The 17015-nt window shown below is 41.7% G+C and overlaps 1 protein-coding gene across 2 annotated transcripts in view; it reads right to left on the bottom strand.

The window, feature by feature from the left end:
- Nucleotides 1-17015, bottom strand: part of RUNX1 (RUNX family transcription factor 1) — a 176664-nt gene that overhangs the window by 54251 nt on the left and 105398 nt on the right. For both annotated transcript variants that reach the window (XM_054166042.1, XM_009905734.2), the window contains exon 3: nucleotides 14670-14826. In XM_054166042.1, coding sequence (XP_054022017.1) covers nucleotides 14670-14826 — 157 coding nt within the window. The remainder of the gene's footprint in view (nucleotides 1-14669; nucleotides 14827-17015) is intronic.

Genomic DNA, 17015 nt, shown 5'->3' with positions numbered 1-17015 from the left:
TGTATTTCCTTTTCTGATCTGCAGTAGTTCCATTTTGCTTCCTGATTGATTTTTTTTTTTCTTTTTTTTGGCAACTGCTGATGTATTTAGGTAAGGCACTCCTGCTAGTCTGCTGAAATACATAGCAACTTTATTTCTTTAGAAGGCTCTGGTGGGTTTTCCACACAGAGAAGAAAGACTGGGGGGGAAACGTATAGCAATAGTAAAATGTGGCCACATCACCAGTTTACCAGACCAGAATAAAGAAGAGGGAGGTGAAGTTACTTTCATGATTTTCTACAGACTAGACTAGATCCCAGAGTCTGTATAAGGTTGTGTCACAAGCTGGCAAAAGTATGAAGATACTTAGCTTACTTCTTGTTGACAGAAGACTATTCATTAACCACACGCTGGTTAACCACAGGACTATATAACCATAAACCTATGTGTCACTCATTACTACTTACCAATAATTCTGGCTGTGTTTTTTACTCTGGTTATTATGTTTCTTTTATATTTAGCTTTATTAAGTGGTTTTATCACTTTTATTCATGGCTTCTACCTTATTCATCATTTATGTGTCTGGTTGACGAAGGTAGATTGAGATTGGAGGTATTGTTAGTGAAATCTGTGTTTTATGGAGATACCTGTTTAGGGATGACAGCAGGGCTATAAACATCTCCTCCTTGCTTTCATGTATTATGATGCAGATTCTTATTTTCAACATACACTTGCATAATACACTAACACACAAGTCCATGCACATACACGTAAGTATGCAACATGCAGCACACTAAACTGGTGGAAATAATACCAGATTAGTCACTGAAGGCTGTATTCAGACTCCCTAACTCTGAAGCCTGTATTAGATGCCATGATTTCCCATGCCTAAGTAAGTGGACCTCCTAACCACAATTAGAAAACCTGTGCTGAGCACTTAGTTGCTCTGCCAAACTCAGAAAAGGATGGGTGCCACCAAAACTGAGCCAGACAACCTAAATGATGGACTGACTTCTCTAGTGAGAACACTCCAAGAGGACATTCTGAAACGCTGGCATTGTTTGGATGCCTCCAACACTCATGATGACAATTTGATGATGTCCTAGTAGCGAGAGCAAGCTGACACATAGCCTTCCATTAGGTAGCATCAAAATCTGAGTCCCTCTGAGTTAAATAGTACACCCTACAGATCACCTACACAAAGAAGCTGGAAGCCAATCACTACTGCACCATTGTGGGAGCATGCCGGTGATGGATGGGCTCACGGGTGATGTCAATGTCAAGCTTTACCTCACAGGGTTGTAAGAAACACTTCAGAGACTGCTTCTCTCTCTGTAACTATCCCTGGCAGCTCCTAATAGTAGGCACACAGCATCTCATGAGCACAAGGATTAAATTCTCCAGATGTGGGACCGGGCTCTGCCTTTGGAAACCCTTCCCACAGACATCAAGCACATCCTCATATGTGTAAGGGCAGAGCAGAAAACTCACTCCTTCCATAAAGCCTTCCCTCACAACTAGGATAGGAAAAAAGTGCTTGGTAATGTTTATTTTTTCAAGAGCATTAAGGTCAGAACCTTTCTAGAAAAAATAATGGAAACTGTAGCATTTCTGGCCAAAAAACAATACTTACTTTTGAAATGATACCTAGAGACTCTGCTGATGGGTTAGCTGGAGGCTGTACCATCAGTACAGCACCCTCAAGAATTGCTGCTGACTTGACAGCTGAAGTCAGATGGATTAAACCAGCACATGACTTTACAGGATTGCTCCTAAGATCCCCCAATGCTGTGCAAAGCTGCAAGAACCTAAGAGGAAGCACAAGGCAGAAAGCTACTGTCCACTCAGCAATGCTGTTCCTGGACCAGAAAAAGGTGAAGATCAGCCTCCAAGAACCACAGCATCTGAAAGTGGTATGCTTGTACTCTCAATACAGGAGTCTGAAGTCTGCATTCAATCTGCATCACATCTGACAGAAGCTGGAAGCAAAATGAGCAGTGAGCTCATATTTAGCATGATGAGAGAGGATTGAAGTGGACCCCCAGAACAGCGCTGAAGAGCTCTAGAGGGAGCAATAGGCTTGTATGCTATGGCCCCTGGGAATATTTGAGGAACCAAGGGGGAAAAAATGAATCCCAAGTGACAACACCGTCACATGAAGCTCCTGTGTCCTGCTTTAGTCATCTCTGAGCAGTGTCATAACCAGATGTGTCTGAAGATGGAAGGAAGGCACACTTAAAATATAAATGTCTGTATGGCCAGGCGCAAAGGGGAATGAGAACAGATACACTTTAGGGAAGGGAGGATGTCTTGAACCTGTCATTTAATTTTAGTCCACTTCTTTTTCAGGCTGAAATGATGACAGAAAAAAATGGAGTTTGCTCTGGGTGGGGCACAAGGGGCAGCAGAGAAGGGAGGCCAACAAATAATGTGGTTAAAATTACTATCTTTTGCTTTGGGGATTTATTCTGATGATCACAGATGTGTCATTAGAGTTGTTTGTTTGCTTGTTTGTTTTTTAAATTGTTACAATAAATTATTAAATAAAAAGAAGAAGAAGAAAGGGAAAGGAGCCAAGAATGTTTGTGCTGACAACAGGTATAGATGGAAGAATGGACAATGTAATACACCAGTAACACACAAATTCTATTACAGACATTTCTGTTGTACCAGAGAGAGACTTCTAGGTTCTAGTAACAAAGATTGTAATACCTTTTCTTTTTTTTTCTTAAATACAGCTCCTACTTTTTAGTGCTGGTATATTTACTGTTATTAAACCAAGCTAAATGATCAATTTTATGCATCTCTGCAAATTCTCACAACACCTTTCTGGATATCTGTCAAAGTGAAGAAGTCTGCTGCATCTTAATGCATCTGACTGTATCGCTGAGCAGGATGCAATACACACACACTTGAATGTTGAATGTCAGCTATTATAAGCTGGAGCAAATTTTTGCCATTCTTATCACTTAAACCCCTTAATACTCCCAATGTAACCAGTAGGATGAGAAGACCCAACATATTTGACCATTAGTTAACTGCTGTTCATCATAAGAATGAAGTATTTCTGTAGATGTTCAAGTTGCATGTCCAGTTGCAAAACCATGCACAGGGCTAGGTTTTTTTGCTTAGATGGTGACTCTTTTCTCTTGCCTGTCATGTTTTGTCCAGTGGCTATCTCATCAGAAAAAAAACCTGCAGCTGAAGTAAGCAGCATTAAAAAAAATAACACAATTTGTTTACCACCAGTACCACAGATGCCACTGAATTTAAATATGAGAAGAAACTGCTGTCTGCTACCATGCTGTAAATAGTTTACAAAGACTAACCACCGCAGACCAACGGTCCAAGCAGATAAATGTGAGCATGGGGAGATGTCAGCAAAGAGGAGTAATTGCCCAGAGAAATGCAAGAACTGCCCATGCAAATGAGCTGCATAGGCAACATATCTGTGCCTTTATTTATATGGATGTTTTGTGAGTATAAATGTGTGTCAAGTTGGAGATTTAGGAGATACACTCACTTGCCTCCTGACAAACCAGCCTGGGTAAGTATAAAGGTATACTTCTGAACATTTCTGTGGAGTGTCTCACTCCAGGAAGTCCTTCTATCTGTGTTTACATAGCATCTACTTACCCAGAATGAAATCTCCATCCCATTAAATCAATAGGTGTTTTGTTCTGCATTCATATGGTTCCAAGTTGTCATGCAAATAACCAAAAGCAGCCCTGCTACAAATTTGGATCCAACTGTGCACTACTGAATTTGCTTTGCAATAAGTTGTGGAAAAGCAATTTGCTGCTGCAGAAGCGTGGCTGGCACTGGCTTCTCCCCTTCCCTTATTTCCCAGCTCCTGGCAGCACTGAGTGCTTAACTGAGATGTGCACTTCACTCTCTCTTCCTTTTCTGCCCATACTGCATGCTTTTTTTCCAGCTAACGAGTCAAATGCTGTGGTGGAGAGCAGCAGAGCTGTCTGCCTCTCCAGCCACTGCTCTGGGGTTTCCCAGAGCCAGATGAAAATTGTGTCTAGGGCGGAATTATTTCAAGGCATTATTTTGGTGAAGTGCAGGTACTAAGGCAACACAGGAACTATAGTAAACAATCAAAATGACATAACTGGAATCGAGGAACATTGACAGAAGCTCTGTGAAGTTAAACAGGCACTCAGATTAAATTCTACCTTAAGCCCATTTTCTGGGTGATGAGGATTGTCCCTAACACTCTTCTTATTTCATAACTCAAAATAAGTGTAAGTCTGCAAGCTGTGGACATGAAATATTTAAGCAAACAGATGCAGAATCTGGTTCTATACTTGGTGTAACTTACAGCTGTTAAGATAAAGCTAACTCAGGTCCTCGGCAGCTATTCCAACAGACATGTATTGATGATGCACAGCAATGTTTTGTGCATGTCCCTTGTCATCAGCTGTGCCAGGCTGTCCCCTGCACTACACATTTCCCTTTGCACTGGAGAATGCCCATACAGGTAACAGGTCCTAAAGTCACTTTCTCCTCCTTTTCTGTGCCACAGTGGTACCAACATTCAAATCCCTTTCCTCAGAAAGAGGGGGGTGAGGGGGAAACAACACCCCCCCGCCCCCCCATCTTCCTGCTGGAATAAACAAAAAAAAAAATGCCAGCATCCCCAAAACATGTCATTGTCAATGCAAAAATCACATATTTGCTTGAATCCTGGTTTTTATCCATTCTTGCAGCAACTAACACCTTTAGTATTTGATCTGATGCCTTCAGAAGAGTGATTCTCCCTTGCACAAACAGGGATCCCTCACATTCTCAGGCATTACAAGGGTGGAACTCAGCTCACAAAGACAGTCACAAATTTTCTCCTTTTTGGCCAGTTGTTTACATTTTAATTTGACAAGAGTTCGTGTGCAGCCAGTTTCACTTCTGTGCTGATGAGCAGTTTCACTTCCCAGTCCCATGTGCTGTCATGATGACACCATCCACCGCCTGCTCCAGCCTTGCAGGGGCCTCCGTGCTAATCCCTTCCCTGACAGCCTGACAATGTGTGTGAAAGTGCAGCCGCTGCTGCTCCACTGTTTGCCTGCGAGGCACCTGGTGGCCCTTCTCGGCTTGAGAAACTCGGGTCTGAAATGCACTTGTTTGAAATGTTCATGTCTCAAATGTTAGATGCAAGACGTCATTCAGATTCCTGTGGCTTCCTTCCCTCAGGTTACTACTTTCTACCACCTTTGTGTCATTTTTCCTGTGGATGTGCTTCAGCAGAGATGGCACAAAAGCATGGTTTATTCTGTTTAGAGAAACAAAGCTGGTGGCAGTTGAGCAGGTGGAGATGGCAGCTGCAAGCACTAAATAGTCATGGCCATTTATTGGGAAGGGAGCTGCAGCAGAAGACATGTAGGAGGGTAACTCGTAGCTTATGGGAAAACGTAAATGAACAAACTGAGAAAACACATAGGGTCAAGATATTTGGGACAGAGGTGGCAAGAAGGAGGTCTCTGAAGACAGACTGTCCTACAATAGTCAGCTTAGGGTGACACCCAGTAGTTAACATAGATGTTAGTCACTTTTGTATGCCAACATCAACATTCCACAAACACACAAACCAACAGGAATCCACCTATATATTGTTGTCTAATTTCACAAGAGAGACTATTTCAAGCAATGGTAGGAGCATCGTTTGTACTTCAGCATTCTTAGGTCTAAGTCCTATGTAAATACCAACTTACAAGTTTTGTGATGGGGTTGTACATATATATATGTGTGTGTGTGTGCATGTGCACCAGAGTTAAAACAATGACACCACATGACAAAAATGTTCAGAGAATTGTTTCTGAAAGACAACACAAGTGACATGTTTTAACTGAATTTTTGGAGTGGGAGGCCTGCAGAGAAGTTTTTTAAATGGATTAAAGCACTGAAAGGCTGGGATGGGAGGGGAAGACCTTTTAATGGAAAAGCAAAGCAGCCTCTAACTATAAGTGGAGTTGCTGCAGTAACCACTATAAAATTCTTATGAACTTGGGTGGAGACAATAATTACAGCACAGGAAGAATGAGATGCTATGGGGTGCCCAGCCTCTGCGGCAGAGTGGCAGCACAAGGAAATTACAGTCTGAGTCTCACAATGCAATGCTTAATGTTAAAATATTTTTAAGACTTGCAAAGTGTACATGCAATTTGTACAAGTGTACATGCAATTTGTACAAGTGTACATGTCACTAATGTTTGGACATAAATTTGGAGAAGGTGCAATTTCCTCCCCCCACCCCGAAGATAACTCTAATGGAAAAATCTAATGCTCCTATGAATAGGATACCTTAAAACCCAAACCTCTGCTTTCAAGCTGTGACCCACAACGTATCAAGGAAATCTGACTTTTTTTTCCCCCTTTGTGCAATAGTATTTTAGTTTTGAATTAAGTGCTTCTCTATAGCAGAGCTTCCGCTGTTTGTGAACAAGTGTTCAGAAATGACTTAGCCTTCACAAAGTGCATCCAGCTGCAAGGCAGAATGAAAAAATGATCATTCAGCAGACTGCTGTGTCACTGCTGAATGGTTCAGAGAAAGGGAAAAACAGCAACAGGAACACCAGATGAAAAAGACAGTTCAGAATAAAATTACTTAAATTCAAAGCTACCACCTTCTCACAGAAAATGCTTTGGGATCTTTAAGCCTAATAACAATCCTTAACCCAGCTATAATTTCAAACCATTAATAAGCTTTTTGAGGTAGAAATTATCACCCTCTTTATAGGTGATGAGAGAGACATGAAAAGGTTGAGGCCCAGATTCACAAGAGGATTTAGCTGCCTGAAGTGGGATTCAGGTTTGACTTAAATGCTTAAGCCCAAAATTACACCCCTTATCCCTCCTAAACCCCCATCCAAGAGGTACCTAGCAGTAGCCATGGTGAATGTCTGTGGGGGCTTCCACTGCTAAACTGCCTCGTGCTCTCAAGGCCGCAAGCTTGGACTCCATGAAGAAGCATCTCAACATGGTCAGCTGTCCCCAACCCACATCTCAAAGCCCTCCTCTTCCCCTTCTTCTCGAGGAGATTTGGTTTGAGAACTGCTGCTCAGGACTCATCCACTGCCAGCCTCTCATGGTGGCCTCTGCTCCTGCTTTAAGCATTAGGGCACTTCCCTAGGGGAGGTCCCTGCTTTGCAGGATGAGCCTCAAATGTACACTGTACTTATCCCCAAGGGTACCATGACCAGATCACTGTGGTGGGGTGGCAGAGTCTTCAAGGTTAGCAGCCCCAACAGTTGGAGGTCTTCTGGAAGAAGAGGTGCTTTGGGCAGAGGGATGGTGCACACAAAGCTCTCAGGGCTGGTAGCTGCAGCATTTGTGGTGTGGGGAGCACCTTGTTTCACTCTCTTCTCCAAGGGCTGCTTTTGTGTTTGCATCCATGGTTTCTTCACCCCTTGAAGCCCTATTCTCATCATCTACCTAATTGTCAGAACAGCAAAACCTCAATGTAATGGGTGTTGTGGTTTTGGCAGATCCTATTCTGAAGCACCTTCATTTCATGGTGCATTTGTTCTGTGAACCTAGGAAAGGCTCTTTGAGAGCTGGATTTTGTCTCAGTCCTTCTTGCTTTTCCCATCATTACCTTCACTTGGGACCTGCCCAAGTCTGGCTACTTGTCTATCCACATGCTGGAATACCTCAGTGCTCTGGCATGATGCAGGAGCTGGGAAGAAATATGCTCCTTGCCCTACAAAGTGATGAAGATGATGACCTCTCAGCATGGCTGCAGGCAGAGGGATCAGGTACAGGGAACGAGGAAGGGGGGAGCTCACAGAAGAACTGAGTTCACTGCTCTGAATATGAAAGGCAAGGAGCACTTTTATGATCAGGCCATTTTAGCAAGTGAGAGACTTCCGGCTGCAGTGGCCTAAAGCAGGTGAACACCAAAAGACAACCTGACAAGTCATTTGTTGAGAAGCTAGCTGAACATGGGAGTGTGCACTGGGACTGTTTACTTTGAGTTCATTTTCTTAGAGGAAGGACTCCTCTGTACTGTCATTATACTAATGCAATGCACATTGATTTCAAAGCTTGGAAGAGGTCTAGGGTCACTCGATGGATATCCATGCAGTCAGTGATGGGGGAGATAACACTGCCATTACAAACTTGGAACCTGTCAAGTTTCACCAGAGAGAACTTTCAAATGTAGCATAACCTCTGTGGCCTCAGATATGGATGCAACTTTGTCAGACTTGTAGTGCATAAAGTCTAGCCTGCAGAAACTTTGCAATCATGCCAAAGTGTCTCCCTCATTTTCTTCCTAAACTTCAGGGACCTGATGTACATACACACTGCTCCAAGCACTGCCTCACTGAAGAGCTCTTATAATATCAAGCCTTCAAAGCAGCTGCTTCACTCCTCCTCACCTTGGTCTCCAGAACCTACACCCTCTCCCCCATGTACTGCCTGCTCACTCCCCACACCATACTGCAGGTAGCTCCACATCCTCGGGGGGACCAGTAGGAAAGTGCAGAAGGGACTCAGGATAGTTTTCAACAGTTCACTTTGAGCCAAAACCTGCTCCTGAGAAAAAGGCTTACATAGGAATCCCAACTTGTTCTGAGAGGCAGCAGCTCTTAAAGGGGGTGCACAGGAGCATCAATAGACAAAGGAGGACAAGAGACAGAGATTGATACAGGACAGATATGAAGGGAATAAGGTAAGTTTCAAGAGGCTGAGAAAACTGTGTTGAAATAATATGATGAGGAAAACAGGGGAGAAATAGAATGGGAGCAAAAGAGATGGAAAGTCACACAGCATTATAGAAAAAAAAAAAGTCTAATTTTTACTAATGCTAGTTTTTAGAGGGCAGCAGATACTGATTCAGACCAATGAAGGTTTATGCACATGACTGTGCTGGAAAAGACTTTCCCAAAAGCAGCTGTGATTTACAGCATCCTCCCTTCTGCTGATCCTGAGTGAACTGACAAGGACTATATGCCATAAAATAGTCAGCTGAAGTTCACTAGCCAACCCTGAAGACAATCATAATTTGTTTCTCAGAATGCTTTTATTTTTAGAGCAAACTAGCAGCTATTATTTGGGTTGTAATACAGGTACATGGGTACACACAAACATAAATATTTTTTAACTAGAACTCAAGCAGCCTCTTAAGGAGGCCACACTAAAATAAAAAGCAAAAAGAAAACAAAAAAAAAGAAGAAGAAGAAGAAGAAAGAAAAATAAAAAGAAAGCTGAAAAGCAAACAGATCTCTTGAAACTATGTAACCTCTTCATCTAGAGAGGTACTTTGTTTTCTCTAAGCAGTATCCTGGTAAGCCAAACTCCTTTTATCATAGTGGGGAAAAAAAGAAGACAAAAATAAAATGCTCAGAGGATAGCATCTGCCTCATCCTCATCTTCAGCCCAAGTTTGAAAAACGTACAAGCAGAGCTCTGCAGAACCAAAAAATAGATTTATTGTTATTGGACTGAGGGCAGTGGTTCAGCACTTGGCATGGCCACTGTTTACAGCAGTAATGCTCCCGGAGACAGGAAGTTCTCCAAATCGCTCTGCCATTATTTTTCTCCTGTTGACACTTTCTGATCAAGAGGGTTTTTTTGCCCAGACGAAATTTTAAGTAACCCAGCAGAGAGTGTTTGGGAGCTGGCAAATCCAGTCGCAGTCATGCTCAGCCTCACGGACCACATGATGTTTTCTGAGCCAAAGCCCTGCGCAGAGCTGCATCGTACATATACTTTCTTACACAATCAACGATTCATGCAAACCCGGCTGCACGTAGCGAGTGTGTGCTGAAGACGGCTCAGGCAGCTCAGGCGTAATGAGAAAGTCTTCTCCTCTCCCCTCCTCCTGCCCCTATGCTCTGCCCCTATGCTCCTGCCAAGGGCCAGGACCGAGGCAGCCATAGTCCTCAAAGGGCTGGACTTACTGATCAATGCAATGCCTTGGCTTGAAATAGGCATTGGCTCCTCTTGTACCAGTGCGGGAAACCTGCGCCCAGAATTCTTCCACAGCTACTCAGTTTACACAGAAATCTCAATTAAAATTAACAACACAACTAAGCAACCCTAAATCACTTAAAAATGAAATTACCACTTCTGGCCTCTGTCTTTCAGAGAAAAATTCATCATTCGTAACAGACTGGAGGGAAAAAAATCCTGTGGTAAACCAACCTCTAACAGACAGTGGGGGTGTGGACCAGCAACACCATTCCTTTCTTTAGCCACTCTCCATAGGCAGCAGAACTGGCAGCAGCGGCCCTGGGTGATGCCTAGCTTTCCCACCTCAAAGGCCATGCTAGCCTTGCCCATGCCTGGCACAACGGCAGGGCTGCAGGATGGCTCAAGGGAGCTGCCCGCGTCTTTACAGCCAACCTGCCCTCTCGCTGGCTGCGGTGTCCTGCTAACCCCACGTACTTCTCAATCCAAAGTATAAATAACTGGTTGTTTTTAAACTCTATCAATTGACTCTTTTTTTTTTCTTCTTCCCCCAGTTCTGATTGCTGCTGAATTTATTCTATTTTCATCCCATCTGGCACGCACGACTCATTGTTACTCCAGTATCTGATACCGCATCCCCTGAAGCATTCCAATGGCTTGGATCAGGACCCAGCCGGCTGCTTAACACTGATTTTATGATCCTGTTGAATAGCATCCTCCTCTGTTTTGCACATATTTTTATAATTTAAGTAAAAAACCAAAAAACCCCAAATTTTACCAAGATGCTCAAATAAAGCAACTACAAGCTGAAGTCCCACAGAAAGAGCAAAATTCTGACTCAAGAAGACTCAGAATTCAGGACAGTAATTTCTGGGGTTTCAGTATTTTAGAGATTCTGTCTTTAAATTATTCTTTTCTTCTTCCCCAAAATTATATCAAGAAAGATCCCTGATGGCAGAAACTTCTGATTATGCTTGGCAATATCTCTTGTGCTCTCTTACCAGCTACACCTGTGAAAAAGGAGTACTTCTTTGGCTCTGTGGAAATTGAAAACTGTCACAAAACTTCTCTATTGCACTAAACCAAATAGCCAGCAGGAAAGATACACATATAGGCTTCATTTTCAGTCCCTTCCAAAACACAGTTCTCACAAAGCTCCAGCTCCCAACTTTAGACCGAGATCTTCTGCAGCAAGCCAAGACACTTCCCCATTAGCTACTATTATGATAACCTATTAATAAGTATTTTCATCTGGAAAACATGTTTATTTGTTGGGGTTTTTTAGATGTTATATTCTACAAAGAAGATAGTTACTGGGATTAATGATTCCATGAGGAAAATATGTAATGCTTACTGAGCCATGAAGCTTTTCCTCTCCAAAATAACTATTTATTTTTCATTTTCTCCAATGAACTTCGATGGCGTCAAGCTCTTTGCATCAGATTTATTTCATCATAGCAACCTAAGCCAGTTCACTATATATTAAGAAAAGAGGGCACTTTGCAGTAGTAGCATTTTAAAGTTTGAAGAGTTTATGAACAAAGAGAGAAAAATAAAGATTATTCTTTTTTGACCAGGTAATCAGGCAAAGGGGGGGGGGGGGGGGGGGAGGAGGAAAGGGGGGCTGTGATTGGCTCAGGTTTTAAACGACATTTTTTCTTTCAGAAATTACTTACTTGGGCTTACAAGCTAGACAGGCAGGTTTTCCCAGCAGCATTCTCAAATTAGGGTGAGGAATAGTAACCCTGGAGTCCAGCCAATTCCAATGTAAATCTGTTTCATTTGGGAAAGCAAGCCAAATTGCTTTTATACAACATCTTGATGTTTTGGGTGACCTGCAATATTCTCAGCTCCCATTCTAGGTGTCAAGGAAATCAAGTGGGTTGCTGTAACTTTTTTTTTGCAATTCTGAGCAACAGGCACAGGCAGAGCAACATGGGGCAACTGTTAAATACAAAACAAATGCTGAAATGTAGTTTAGTTCTTTAAGTCTTGGCCAATATTTGGTTCGTGCGCCTGCTCTGACCGACAGCCAGGGTCAGATCACACAACAGGGGGAACTGCTGTAATTCTCTCATCAGTGCAGAGCCACTTATTCTCTGAGAGGAAAATCTGGACAATAGTCTTAAGTTCAAGACAGCTGTCAGACTGTCTTGCTAGATTGTACTTAAAGCCCACAGGGGGGTAAAAAGAAAGTATTTATTAAGAACATCATGAATGACAATTTCTGGCTCTCTTAGAAAGGAGAGAGTGGTGGCTTGTCATCGGTTTTAATGGGGATGGTTGCACCTGCATGATAACTGATGCATTGGGATCTGCCACCAGCCAAAGCCATTCCCTATTCTCCAGCAGGGATTTTAAATCACCTGAAGTACACAAAGAATATACACTCTGACCATAACCAATGTGAACTTTCAATCACTGTTCACGTAATACTCCTGGCAACGCATTATCACTGGTGGCAACTCAACTTACTCAAACTCAAATATTACACAGCAAACAAAGTTTCAGTTAATTTTCCTCTACCCAAGTATCAAAGGAAGCAATGCTTTTTGAAGCAGCTACCTTATGCTTTAGGCTTTACACAAATTCAGCAGAACAACACCTCAGAAATCCCGAACCAAATGCAAACACTCCCCACCTTTGGAAAACAATCCCCTGTTCAAGGAGTAAACAAAAGCATACATTAGTCATTTGCTCCAAAGATGGGCAGCCAATGAAGGTGATGAGATTTAACCTTGAAGTCTGACTAATAGCACACAGCGTTCCCAAATCACTCCATCACTTAAAGGATCCCAAACACATGATTATTGTACAACATACAATGCTTATGTCTGTGCACAAGTGACTGGCTACTAGCAATGCTGATAGCAGGGTAAGGAACTCAATGACACTCCTCGTCACATTTTCTATATGAGTAGGAACTGTTCTCTCTCAGCTGCTGGATTTTGACCTTGAATCTCACACAGTCCACTGTTATGATTTCTAGCTTCATCACTATGGCCAGGAACTGAACTACAGGTTTGTTTTTATTAGCTTCTCCGCCACTTTGCCAGCTATTCATTTGAATCGCCTAAACAGTCATCTCTGAATCATAATGCAAATTCCATTTACTGAAAAGGTGGTACCTTTAATATAACAAATGAACATGTTTAATGACTGATACTTTTAGACATTACAGCATCTCTCATGTTTTCAGTAAATGGATATAATTTTCTCTGCATTACCCTATTATTATCCTTTGCTAGCATTACAAAGCTACGTTCTCAGCTGTGGGTGTTTTCCACCGGGTGCATTTTGAAGACAGCCCAAACACCACAATTTAAAAGATATCTCGCTCCATATCCTCAACTAAAAATGCTGCAGGATACAGAGGGACTGGATTGGTATTTTATTCTTTAAATATTCTGACTGTTGGCACTTGTGTTTCAACAGGGCCATGCTCTTCCACAATTGCTGACTGTATTTATACTGGAAGAATATCTACAGATGCATTTCACTTCAAAGGTAAATACAGGCTGTTGTGTATAATCAGGATAACTTCCTCAGTCTGAAGGCTGACCCATCTCCCTTTTGGAACAAAGCATTTTGAGACAGAGTGGACAGAAGTGGGTCACCTTTGTAACTCTCCTGAAGCGTGCTCATAACTCCATTCATGTTTTTGAGAACCACTCATGCAACCACACATCAAGATGTGCTCAGATGCTCACATGGGAGAGAGGGAGAGGAAAATGCTGAGGAGGAATAGTGATGCCCTGAGTACTCAATCTGGTTCAGAGAGACACCATTACATGAATTGCTCAAAAAGGTAAGATGCAGAAACCTACTTATGTGCAGTAGACATTATCATTTTCATTTGTGAGTGTTTTAACACCAAAACATCCCTAAATAGCACTGCTGTGTTTGGAACACAATAATGTCACATTCCAGTTTTACTTAAAGATGTGAATGAAAAACATGTAAGTAAACAGCATATGAAGTCACATGGATGGTGAGACAGTTTTTCATTCTTGACCTTAAAAGAGAGAGACTGATCTTTTCTCTGAGTTTATGTCAACTTCAACTCTTATTTGCTCTTTATGCTCATAAGGCCTTTTTATTTCCATACTGGTAATTGCTGGTTATCACAAGGGTGCAGCAAATCAGATATTAAGCTCATCTCTTCAGTTCTGATCTATCCTATACACTTTGCCAGACCACATGAAATAACAGGACTATTGTGCATTGTTCTACATCTATTTCAGAGAAAGATAACCCAGAAAAAGTGCCCTGTGCCTTCATCAAGACATGATAAACCCAGAAAATGTTTACATCTATGCAGGAAACACTTGCAATTTTAGGTTGAGTTGCTGTTACAGAGACAGATTTTTGCAGAGAGTGCCTGGGAGCCCTGAGACCATCACGAGACCTTAGACAAGCTGAAAACTCTCATTCAACACGGAAAATATGGTATTTAAACTTAAATGTGGGTAATATTGTGCTGTTCTAAATTTGGCGAGACGACTTCCAGGGTAAATGTAACATGCTAATCTAAATGATTTATTTTATTGCTGTGATTTATTGTATCGTTTAAAATTGAAGCAACACACTCCAGGGTAAAACAAAACAAATTTAAAAAGCCATCTAGCTAATTCTGTGCCTTTGGAATTGGCCTATGCCAGATCTTGTAGCACTCCCTGCTGCGGAATACTCCAAAGACATCGTCTTCAAATTCCCCCCACATAATCAGAACTTGATGTAACCGGTGAACATGACTGAATTGTAGTTGAGAACACATACCTCTTCCACTTCTACCCACAAATCGGAGGTCGTTGAACCTTGCTACTTGGTTTTTCATGGCAGCTGTGGCATTTCTGAGCTCTGCAGAGTAGTTTTCATCGTTTCCAGCCATCACTGTTACCAGCGTCCCATCAGGCACATCTCCCAAGGCCACCACCTATGAAATCAAGGAGCAAAAATTTCAGCTTCCTTACGTGATTTTTGATTAGTAACATGAGAGAATAGGGGGGAAAAAAGCAGTAACAGTAAAAATCTACATAGACTAAAAAGTTGTTTGGGGAAAACAGGAGTCACTTCCATTCCTAGCTGTCGGAACTACAGAAAAGTTTTCACATCCATGCACCTCTGAAATACACGGCATAATGTGTGCTCTGACCTGAAAAATGCTTGGAAGGAGCTTTCCAAAATATACTTCTGTAATTGTCAGTAAATAAATTCAAGTAATGGGAACTCATTGTGGTCTGAATTACATCAGTAGCATTATTTTTAAGCTATGGTGGAGTCAGCACAATCCTGGGAATGTAAAATTCAAGAGAAAACAAAACCAAAGTTATCATCTTGTGGCAACAGCTGCATCAGTTCCTTGTCTTCTCCTTCTGCTGCTCAGAAGAGACCTGCCCCGGTATACATTTAGAGTAAACCCACGGAAACATAGGCCTCAATTGAATGTTTAATCACAACTTACTGAACAATTTATTTTTTTCCTTGAGAAGCATGAAAGCAACTTGTTGACTTAAGACCTCACCCTCAACCTGATGGATGGAAATCGTGATCTGAACTAATTAAATCTGCAATCGCTCAGACAAAGCCTTCCACCTGATCCAAAATGTCTGCGCTGCAGCTCCTTGGTGCCAGCATTTATCAAACTAATATTTAGGAACACAGGATTTGCTGCATTTTTGATGCTCAGAGGTACATACATGTCTAACAAATTTTATATCTTGTGTCTACAATGTTCTCACTGGTTAAACAATGAAATTTTTGTCTTATCTTCTTGAGCAGGACAAAATTCTCAAAACAATTTTACCCTGCTACAATCAATTGGATATCTGCTGTGTCTCTTGATTTACTCTGGCAAAAGCAAGAGCTTGAATTAGGCCCCCTATTGTACTTTTTTTTTTTAGATCCTGTTGCTGTTCCTCTAATTAAGTCTACAGACTACAGTCTCAGGACTACTAGCATTAGAAAAAAAAATTAAAAATATAATTCTAGCTAGGTTAATTTCCTCTTTTATACATTCTAAGAGGAAGTAGTCCTGCATCAAGTCCTCTGAGTTGCAGCTCGATACTTTTCCTTCCTCTTAGCATTTTCCAGCTTATGTCCATGAAGTTATAATTGTCTGAAACTGGGCACGGCCCAGTCTTGCTTCTATTAGCTTCTAATCACACTGGTTCTTTCCAAACAGGATCATCAGCACTTTTACTTGATCTGACTTTGACACTTATTTCTCCAGCCTCAGCTACCTTCCATAATATGAGAGAGGACTCCAGTCCCAGGTACAGGAAGCTGTGTTTCTCACTTCATTGCTCTCTCATTTGTCACCAATAAACCTTATTTTCACTTCTACATGCAAAGCTACAATCACTGTGTCAAAATTCCTTCTATACATATCTAGTTCAACTTTCATATTCATATTCTTCTGTGGCCCAAGTTATTGCCTTTATTTTATTCTCCTCTACATGCCATAGTGCATTTCTGTGGCCTGTGCAACGCTCAACTTTTCAAATTTCCCTGACCTTGGCATAAATTAGTCCCTGCTTGAAAAGTTTAAGCTAGGAGGTCTTCTTACACAGCATTGTGTCATGGGGCACGCTGGCTCACAAGATCAGCAACTGTGAACCCAACGTGCTCACCTGGCTCTTAAATAGTTACCATACACCCTTAGAGCATGCACATATATCAAAGGCACAAGAAAGGGAAAGGGGGAAATTAGGGCATCATCATCATCATCATCCCCCTGCAATGCAAATGTTTGTATGTTCATTTAGGGAAACAGACACTCGCATTTTAAGGAATGAAAAACCTCTGTGAATCCAGGGTCAGTTGTCTCTTGCAGGACAAACATTCTAATTCATTGTTTTCAAATCACCCTGAAGGCATCCTCAGCAACAAGACACTCACACACCAGAATATTAGAAGCAAGTATAAAAATTACACAGCCCACAAAAAGAAACTAGAGTTAAAAGTCAGAGACAACAGAAACAGAAATACAAACATTTACATTAGAAAAAAGACTAAACAGATAAGCTGAGACTTGCTGACTGGAGTTATTTAGTTCTTTGTTGTACTCTTCAGCTCTTAAACATACGTATTTCCAAAGAAGCCAGAAGAGTATCAGAGTTGCAA

Source organism: Dryobates pubescens, chromosome 12 (genome assembly GCF_014839835.1).
Source record: "Dryobates pubescens isolate bDryPub1 chromosome 12, bDryPub1.pri, whole genome shotgun sequence".
NCBI classification, from domain to species: domain Eukaryota; kingdom Metazoa; phylum Chordata; class Aves; order Piciformes; family Picidae; genus Dryobates; species Dryobates pubescens.
The sequence above is the reverse complement of the archived record's forward strand: the minus strand, read 5'-3'. Positions and strand labels throughout refer to the sequence as shown.